Here is a 9588-nt window from a genome sequence, read left to right as displayed (position 1 = left end):
ACGGGTTAGCGTGGGGACAGAGAGGCGACTGGAAGCCATCCAGCTCAGCCACTGCATACCTAGTCCTTGGCGCAGCGCCTGGCACAGAGCAGACCCTCAACAATTAATGCTAATGAACATTCTTGAGAGGGAGAGACTGGGGAAGAGTCGCCAGTTTTGTGAGCCCGCCCTTGCGTGCTGCACCACAGTGCCGGGCTGTGCGTGCACTCCTGGGGCGCCTCATTGTTCCCCGAGCCCCGTCCCCGCGTGCGTGTCCCTCCTGTGGTCCGCTTCCCCAGCCATCGGAGGAGGAAAACAGAATGACCATCAAGTGACACACTACCCACGCCTCCAGCTTCCCTGCACTTTACCGAGGGGCAAACCGAAGGGAGTAAAGCGGTTTGCTCAGGGTGGACCCAGGCAGCCCCACGTCCCATCCGGGAGGCCTGCCGCCGAGACCTGGACAACGTCTGTCACAGTCACGTGACAGCAGAGCCGGCCACCGCGGGCAGAGCGGCCCACGCCACGTGGCTGTGGGAGCTCCCCTATTGCCTGCGGGGAGATGCTGTGGTTTCCTCCCACATCCGGATCTCGGCGGCAAGAACGTAGGCTCAGAGCTCCTAGTGAGCCTCTGGGCAGAGCCGCAACCATCCAGAGGTCCCTGGAGGATGGAGTCCCAGGAGATGCTGTGGGGACGGGGCTACGGCTCTGCTTAGCCTCAGACTGGCCTGGGAATTTCTGTGAAGAACCTCCTATTCTTCACCGAAGTTACGCGAAGGAGCAATTACATACATATAGACACACGAGTGCATAAAGGCACACACACGTGTGTGCGTGTGAAGTCACGGGACCATCTTCCCGTCATATGGGGGTCACATGTATGCATGTGAAGTCTCGGGACCATCTTCCCGTCATACGGGGTCTTGCCTCTGAGCAAAGCTGGTGCGAGCACCAGGTCAGCGACTTCAAGGGGCCCTCTCTGTGAGATTTGCAGTGGGATTGCTTTACAAAGCAAGGTCCCTGCAGCAGTGGCTCTCCCCCTCGGGCAAGCACTAGAGTCACCCGGCGGGCTCGTTAAAACACAGCTCCCTGGGCTCCACCCCAGAGGGTCTGATTTCACGAGTCTGGGGTGGGACCTTCGAGGGTGCGTTTGTAACAAGCCCCCAGGGGAAGCAGGTGCTGCTGGCCCCGGGACCACACTTGGAGAACCACTGGCTTGGAGCCCTTTCAACGTGTCTCAGGGTCACAGTGGTCAGGACCCTCGAGCTGATGCGTCCAGGCGCCCAGCTGGCTGGCTTCCTGATGGTCCCTGGCTGTTAGGCGATGCCCGAGTGGCCCTGAGGAGTCCACGAGATAATGCAGGAATAAACCTTTGCTTGGTCGTGGCTGCCACCGTCCGCCTCAGTCCACTCAGGTGCCATTTAATGCAGCAGCGACCCAGAACACATCTGCCAAATAAAATAGCTCCGAAAGCAGTTGCCCAGAATTTGGATTTTAAGAATGTGTAAAACAGATTACACAACCTTACTGGATTCCATTGCCTTTTGCAAATGCAGTGTAAATGTTTTCATCGTGCTCAAAGTTATGAACTTTGACAGTTGCAGGGTATGTTAATAACACAAGGAGTATCATAACTGAGTGCTAGTAGGCTTATTTCCACAATAAAAACAGCTATGAAATACATTATAAGCCTTTACACTCCGAGGGCTCCCTCGGCTGCTGTTCACAGGACCCAGCAGGGCCCGGGACCAGGTCAGATCCCAGCCCAGGCAGGGGCCCAGTCCGGTCTGGATGAGGAACAGGTGGTGCGCTTTTCTTTCTCGGTAACCCTGGGCTGCACCTGCCGTGCTCAGCTCCCTGGGACTCAGGCTGGGGGCCGTCTCCTGAGGCTGGTCTGCTCTCCGGCTTACATGAAGGGCTGAGTGCTTTTGCTCGGGACTCTCTGTTGGTTTGCCCTCCTTCTTGGTGGCTCTGGGCTGTGGCTCCGGGAGCAGACCTGGGGCGACACTAAAATCCATCACTAAATTCAACTGGGCTGCCCTTCTGGGAGGCGTTTTGGGGGCTGTCCCTGCAGTGAGCTCCCACGGGCATTTCTTCTTTGGGGTTTATGTTGCTTTTGTGCTGCAGCTTCCTTGGAAAATCCTCTGGTTTATCGCACTAAGGAATTGTTACCTCATTATGGATGGCACAGAGCGAAAGATACTGAGGTCATCGTTGAAAGAAATACACTTGTGCAGACAGAAGGAGAAATGGGGTATTTCCAGATCATTCATTTTCTGAACGACTTCTTAGAGAACTTCTTTGCTTGCAAGCTTCACTAAGAAGATGGTGTGTGTGTGTGGGTGTGGGTGTGTGTGTATGTGTGATTCTTAGCTTATTTTTGTGGGCTTAAGTTTTAAGAGCAAATGGTCCTCAACAGTTGGAAATGGCATTTGCTTGGAAGCAAACGGGTGAAAGCTAACAATTCTGGAAATGCTCTGCAGCAACTTGCAGACACCTTTTGACACGGCTGAATTCTGGTTGCACTTGTGATGGGGCATCTATAAAGTCCCCTAAGGCTTTAAAAATTCAGTCCGACTTAATAGTTGGACGCCGGCCTGCAAATGTGCTTTCGGTGCACGGTGTGCTGCTTCGGGTGGCTGAGCCGGTGGCCAGGAGAGGCAGAGCGTCCTGTTGCACAGGGAGGCTGGGAGACAAGGCAGGGGCTCCGGGCGTGGTCCAGGCGCCAGAGTCGCTGGCTGGGCGGGGAGCTCGGGGGAGATGCAGCCTCGACCGGACCGGCCATCCAGGCCCCAGGTCTTCTGCTGCCTCCGGGCTCTGCCTCCCTCCTGGCTTCAGTGTCCCGGTCTCCCCTCCCTGACCCTGCCCAAGCCCAGACCTCGCTCCCTCTCCCCGGGCTTTGCCGGGAGTGGGCAGAGTCTGCGGCGTCTGCTGCAGTGGGTGATCCCCGCCCCCCACCGCGGGCCTGTCCTAGCTTCTCCTCACTCAAGGTGACCTCGCCCCACGGAACAGTGTTCGTGCCCGCTCTCAGCAGGGGGCCGACGCCGGCTCATCCCAGCTCACGAAGGCTGATTTCTACAGTTTCAGGCAATTAGAAATCGGTTGTTAAAACATTGGCAGCTCAGAATCAGCCATGGTGGGAGTGTTTGCACCCCGGGAACTGGCAGACCCCGCAGATACTCCAGCTCCGCCTGCCATGGCTCCCTGCTCGGAAGACAACATGTCTTGCAGAACCGAGGCCAGGAGGCTGTGACGGGGTCGGCCCCCAAGCCACACAGAGATGGTGCCTAGAGTCACAGTGGGCAAGAGACAGCACGGGGGCACACTCAGGTCTCCCGAGACGCAGCGCCATCCTTTGAACAGCGGTGTTGACTGATGAATGTCTCTTTCATTAGTGGAAACGATTTCTGGCAATTCCGCCGATCCGTGTGCGTGCACCAGCTGCGGGCCCCTGGGCACGTGGGGTGCAGGTGTGGGACAGGGTCTCTTCTGCTGTGGCGTCCTGCTGTGCCAGGATCGGGCCGCGGGGCCCAAGGACGCTGCAGCCTTCTGATGCTCGTAGAGCACGTTCCAGATCTAGAATCTGGGGGGAGGGGCTTGGTCACAGGAAATGAAATAGGGCAGATAAGGCCCAGCCGTCATCAGGGTGCAGCCACCTGGCAGTGCGGCCTGCTCCACCGACCTGCCCGCGCTGTTGTTGCTGGTCCCTGCACGGTGTCCCCACCCCGGCTTGCGTCTTCACCGGCAGTTCCGGAAAGCCCGGCTCGTGCCTGGACTTCCTCTGTCCTCACGTCACAGGACCCCGCCCTTCGGAGCATCAGACGCTGCTCAACCAAGATAGACATATTTTTTCCTGACGTTTGTCTCTGTAACAGTGCGTCTACTCCGCAAGGGTGTGAAATAGTCACGCCAGGTTCCCCACGTACCCGTGCTGTCACGGGTGCCCAAGGGCCTTGACAAACCACCTGGGACCGGGGCTCAGGGAACACATCAGGGGTTTTCAATGGGGGACGATTTTGCTCCCCAGGACATATTTGGAAGATCTGGAGACGTGTTTGGTGAGTGTGACTGTCACCGGGGCATGCTACTGGTATCTTACTGGGTCAAGGCCAGGGGTGCTACTAAACATCCCACAATGGGCAGAACAGGCCCCGCCCCCAAAGAGTTCCCGTCCCCAGATGTCGGCCGTGATGAGGGTTTGAAACCCTGGACGCACAGCTGTGCGGTGAGTCACGATGGCAGGTGCCGGGTCCCTGGGCGGCTCTGGGGGCACTTCATGGATCACCGTGGGGAGGTGTCACCTTCACGGTGCCGGACGCTTCTGTGCAAGGACCCAGCGTGCCTGTCAACCAGACCCGTCTTCTTCCGGGCCTGCGGTGGGCCTTCTCCTAAGCATCGTCCTGGCATTTAGGTTCTGTTGTCATTGCCGTGTACGTGGGATGTTTTCTGTCACCACGTCTCCCAGTGATGTTGGAGTACATGAGATCCGTCGACATCTGGCTTTATCTTTGAGCTCAGGTGCTTTCTGAATTCTCTTCTTGCGGTCCTAGGATCTGTTGATTTTCCTAGGGCTCCAGGTCTGTGCTCCTGGCATCTGCGGGTACTCACGGCATGCTTTCAGTGTGCAGGCTGGAGGGAGGGGGCTCTGTGCCATGAAGAGTGGAGTCTGTGCTCCCCACCTCTACCCTCCGTGGCTCCTTGGACTGATCCGGGGGCCTGAAGGATGGAGGTTCTGGCTAGGACTGTCCGTGGGGCTTTGTGGGTCCTGAGACCAGGTGACAAAGTGACGTAGAGTGGAGAAGACACCCCCCCCCAGCTTGGCTTTGCAGGGGAGGCACTGGAGGCTCTGGGAGCACTGGCTGGTGACCCCAGGTGGCTACCTGGTCTTCTTCCTGATGGGCGGGTTGGCAAAGCCACCAGGAAGCCCCTTACTCGAGGGCTGAGAAGGGCAGTGGGCTCTGCAGGGAGGCCAGGGGGCTGTGCCACACAGACTCCTTCCTGAGCAACTGCGAGCCCCTGGGGGCCTCTGGAGCACCTGGGTGGGGGCAGAGGAGCCCAGGGAGCATAGAAGCAATGCTCTTCCCCTGGGCCGGGAGTGGGAGGGCATCTGGGTGACCTGTGTTTTTGCCTTTAGTCCTCACACTGACCTAACCGCCCACAGGGAGCCAGACTTTTTGTTTGACGCTTAGAAATAATTACAAAAAGAGGGGGAAAAAAGTCAGGAGAGGAAGTGCATGGAGGTGGGTGTGTAACCGGCTGGGTCGGTGGTGCCGTTTGTCACACTTGATTGTTCAGAGGTTTGTATTTTCTGGTGTTTGTACCAAAGTCTTTTATGCACTGTGTTGTCCTAGGGCTGCTGTGACAAGGACCGCATCAGAAGGGCACCTGCTCACAGTCTGGAGGCTGCACGCCTGGGGTCCAGGCGTGGACTGCGCTGGCTCCTCCCGGGGCCTGTCTCCTGGGCGTGTGGACACCCTCGTCTCCCCATGTCCTCACGCAGTTTCCCTCTGTGTGTGTGTGTCCAGCTGTCGTAGGGACACCGGTCAGATTGCACCAGGGCCACACGAGGGACCTCACTTTACCTTACTTATCTCTTTAGAGACCTGACCTCCAAATAAGGCTACATTCTGAGGAGCTGGGGGTCTGGACTTGAACTTATGAATTTGGGGGGCACACGATTTAACCCATGAAATTCACCAACGTGACCAGATCTAAAAAAAAAAAATCTCAATTTGGTTTTAAAATAAGACTTGCTTTAGTGGGAAATTACGATGGCTGGTTCTTCTCAGATGACACAGGGGGTGTTTGCCAGGAGCCAGTGGCCGCAGACCTGTCACCACGCATGTGTCCCTCGGAGGCTCTAGATCCCGCATCAGACCAGACTCAGCTTCCCCGATCCTTTGCTGCCCCGCCCCAAGGCCATGTCCCACCCTCACCACCTTCCGTCTTCTGTGAGAGCTGGTGGTGGGTCCGGGAGAGGCTTGCCTCGCTCCGCCACAGGCTCGTGAGCATAAGGGGACATCTGCCATGTCAGGGGAGGCAGCAGACCGTGGAGAGACCCCGGGTGAGGAAACTAGAGATGCCGTGGGTGGGCCGGGGTGGGTGGGGGTGGGGGTCTGCGGTCACGGGAGGCCATTCCCAGAGCCCGTCAGCAGGGGTCAGTGTAGGCTTACGAACGCACAGGTGCTCAGGGATCTTTGTTTCTTGGCTTCTTCCTCGCTGGTAGAATTGCAAACTTGCACCAAACAGTGATAAACTTCCTTCCCGGCCTTTCTCCAGCACAGCTCTGTTCTCAGAACCCTGTCCTCACAATGAGGCCCATTCTGGAAGCTAAAAGGGATGGAACTGGGCTTTCCTGCCGTTGCATCAGAATGGGGGGCTAGTCCGAACCAGAATTATAGAATTTAAAGAAAATGGAGTTTCCCTGCTCAGCGGGGAGCCTGCTTCGCCCTCTCCTCCCTGCTTGTTCTGTCACTATCTCTGTGTGTCTTTCAAATAAATAAATAAAAGTCTTTTAAAAAAAGGAAAATGGAGTTTCTTGCTCTTTTGACTTTGGAATCTGAGATTCAAGCCCATCTCATCGTTCTTGCGAACCCCCATCAGCAGCCCGGCCAGGAGGACGGTGGTCCCCTTCACTACCCAGGGGCATACGACCCAGCAGTCTTGCCCCCCACAGGGCGAATCCAGACCCTTGGGACCACCCCAAAGAAGGGGCCACTCGCTTGATTTGTGACGTTTTTGTTCATCTCACGATTAGTAATGTTGGGGTGGCACCAGGGTGTCTGGGGGGAGGACAAGGGAAGGCTTCCTCCCGACCGCGTACTTGCCGCAGAGAAAGGGGCAGCTGTACCGCGCTCAGAGGCAGGTGCGGACTTCGTGGGCGGGGCTGCCCTTCCCAGTCCCGGGGGGCCGTTTGCTTTCTGGTTGGTACCTGTTGGGAGGCACGCAGGGTTGTTTTCCTAGCACCGCATTGTGAGGGGACCAGGCGTGGGAACAGCCTGTGAGGCGCTGCCCTCTGCTCCGTTCTGCGCCAGCTGCAAACGTCTTTATGTTTGGAGACAGAGAAACGATGTCGTGAGTAAAGTAAAACAAAGGATAAATAATTTTATCTTTCTCCCTCAAGGCACGGTTGAACTCCAAAGCTAAGAGCCTTTTGTGTGGCCTTTGTGTTCTTTGTGATGTGGCTGGTTCCCCATCCAGGTTCCGGGGTCCACCCTCTCTGCTCCTCAAGAGCTCCATGGACTGCGTGCCCCCAACCTCCCCTGGGAGACAGCGGGGGAGAGCTGGGGACGGGGACTGGCACTTCCCACCAGCCTCCATCTCTGCTCTGTGAAAGGCCGGGCATGGGACAACCACGGTCCCAAACACCAGAACTGGGGCACGGTGGGAGCGGAGGAAGGCCAGTCGGGCTCACTGCGCCATGGTGGGATTTTCGTTTGGGACACTGAATGCATTGGCGGTGGGGACAGGTGTGACCAGCGGGGGATGGGGGAGAGGATGCCGTGGGAGAGACGCCCATCACCCACCTGGACCAGCTGCTCGAGAGTCAGGGGCACCACTGGATCGGCAGCATCCGGGCGGGTGTCCCCGTGTGGTGGTGGGTCTCTCCTGTGAATCAGGGCAGGACACGTTCCCCCCATTTGCAAAACTACCTCCCCCTCCACTCGGGCAAAAGGGAGAAAAAGAGAAGCTGGGGAAGGTCTGCACCGAGGGGGGTGTCTCACATCCTCATACTGGGCCCCGGTACAAGCAGTCCCGTGTATGGGGTGTGGGGGATGGAGATTGTCCCCGAAGCCATCCCCATCCTAATCCCAGCTCTGTGACTGCATCCCTTACGGGGCAAAGGGGACCATGCAGAAGGTCTAAGCTGTGGATCTTGAGATGGAAGTCCATCCTGGACTGTTGGGCCGGCCTCTGTAATCCCAAGAGACCTTAGAAAACGGGGCCAGGTCCGAGGCAGAAACCCACGTGGTGCTGGAAGCGGAGGGGCGGGGGGGGAGGGGGCTTGAAGACACTGCTGTCTGCAGTTGGAGGCGAGGAGGGCAGTTGCCTCTGCAGTGGGGCATGGCAAGGGGACAGACGCCCCCCGCCCCCGCCTCTGCAAGAGCGGCTGGGAGATCTGCAGCCCGCTGACCTTAGCGCTCCTGACCTCAGAGCTGTAACAGGACTAATCTGTGCACCTGTGATGAAAAATCTGTGTTGTCCCTAACTGCCACCCCATGGTGACTTGTCACGGCAGTGATGGGAAACTCGTACCCAGGGAGTGGACACTGAGCCACGGCTCCATGCCTTCGAGCTGGCGGGTGGTTTCTTGTTCCGTTTTATTGAATATTATACCCCTTTCAGCCTGTGTGGACATAGCCAAAAAGTGACTGGAATAGAACCAGGAAAATGACGGGAACCTGAATCATCAGAACACAGGAAATAAAGTGACCGCGTCTTTCCAGTCCTCCGTGGTAGGTCACCGTGGCTGCTTCCCTCCGGGCCACACGGCAGGTCCACACGTTGCAAGGTCTGCGCTCACAGGGTAACGGTCCACCAGTGGCCGCTGCAAAGGCAACAGCAGATAGCAAACATCCGGGATCCAAAAGTGCGTTTCGTGCGTCTACAAATCACATCGAGGGAGCGGAGGACACGTGGCGATGGCAGCCCCGCCCGGCCTCTGCGGAGGGCTCCGCGTGCTCGTCACGGCGCCGGGCAGAGCGTGAGTGCGGCTCCTAGCTGCCCGGGAGCCAGTTCCGCCAGTTAAACGCCGAATTCGAGCCGTGGGTCAGTGTCTTCACGGGAGGGTTCACCAGTTCCCATTTTCCTTCCTCTTTATTTTCCTCACAGAAGCACATGCCCAGAGAAGGAATCTAGGATAGAGTTTTCAAACCCTTGTTAATGTTTAAACCAGCTCAATCGATTTTGCACTCGCTCTGAAGCCAACCGACAGGTCCTACTGGGCCGGGGAGGCGGGCGCGATGGGCTCACAGCGGCATCGCTGCCCCAAGCACAATGCCCACGGCTCACACGGCCGTCCTGGGGGTGGGGCGTGCTCCTCCCACGGCTAGGAAAATGCCTGCAGACGCGATTGGTTGTCAACCTGGGGGTGCTGTTGGCAGGGGCAGGGGCAGGGACCCTGCTAACGTCCCACAGGGCACAGCAGCGCAGTGCCCCCAGCACGGAAGCAGCCTGCCCGCAGCTCTGCGGTGTCCAGGCTGAGACGCCCAGGCTACTGCGTGGGGACGGACTCGCATCCTCAACTCTGGCATCACAAAAAGATACGGTCATTGTTTTCGGAGCCCAGAAAAAACCACCAAGTGAAACTTTAGACCTCAATCTCTTCATCTGCAAAGTGAACGTGTTCATGTAGATTTTTGTTTTTAAGGCTTTTTTGGGTTTGTTTGCATGTTTTGCTTTTCTTTTTTCCCTCTCTTTTGATGCCTAGAAATTCCTCAGGGAGACAAAATTTGCAGAAATTCCAACATGCAGGGGGATCCATGTGGAGGCTGGTGGTGACTCAGGACGACTCTCTCTCCTGCTTCGGGAGACTTGGCATGTGTGTGCGTGTGCGTGTCTATGCGTGCATGGATGTGTGCACGCAGGTCTATGGGCACGCGCACACGT

The 9588-nt window shown here is 57.4% G+C and overlaps 1 protein-coding gene across 2 annotated transcripts in view; it reads right to left on the bottom strand.

The window, feature by feature from the left end:
* Window positions 1-8285: 8285 nt before the first annotated feature.
* Window positions 8286-9588, bottom strand: part of UBASH3A (ubiquitin associated and SH3 domain containing A) — a 37892-nt gene continuing 36589 nt past the window's right edge. Inside the window, exon 14 of one of the 2 annotated variants that reach the window (XM_026498898.4) lies at window positions 8286-8834. In XM_026498898.4, coding sequence (XP_026354683.3) covers window positions 8697-8834 — 138 coding nt within the window. In that variant the 3' untranslated portion in view covers window positions 8286-8696. The remainder of the gene's footprint in view (window positions 8835-9588) is intronic. The other variant, XM_026498975.4, reaches the window with a different exon arrangement.

Source organism: Ursus arctos, unplaced genomic scaffold, assembly GCF_023065955.2.
Source record: "Ursus arctos isolate Adak ecotype North America unplaced genomic scaffold, UrsArc2.0 scaffold_4, whole genome shotgun sequence".
In the NCBI taxonomy this organism is placed as follows: Eukaryota; Metazoa; Chordata; class Mammalia; order Carnivora; family Ursidae; genus Ursus; species Ursus arctos.
The sequence above is the reverse complement of the archived record's forward strand: the minus strand, read 5'-3'. Positions and strand labels throughout refer to the sequence as shown.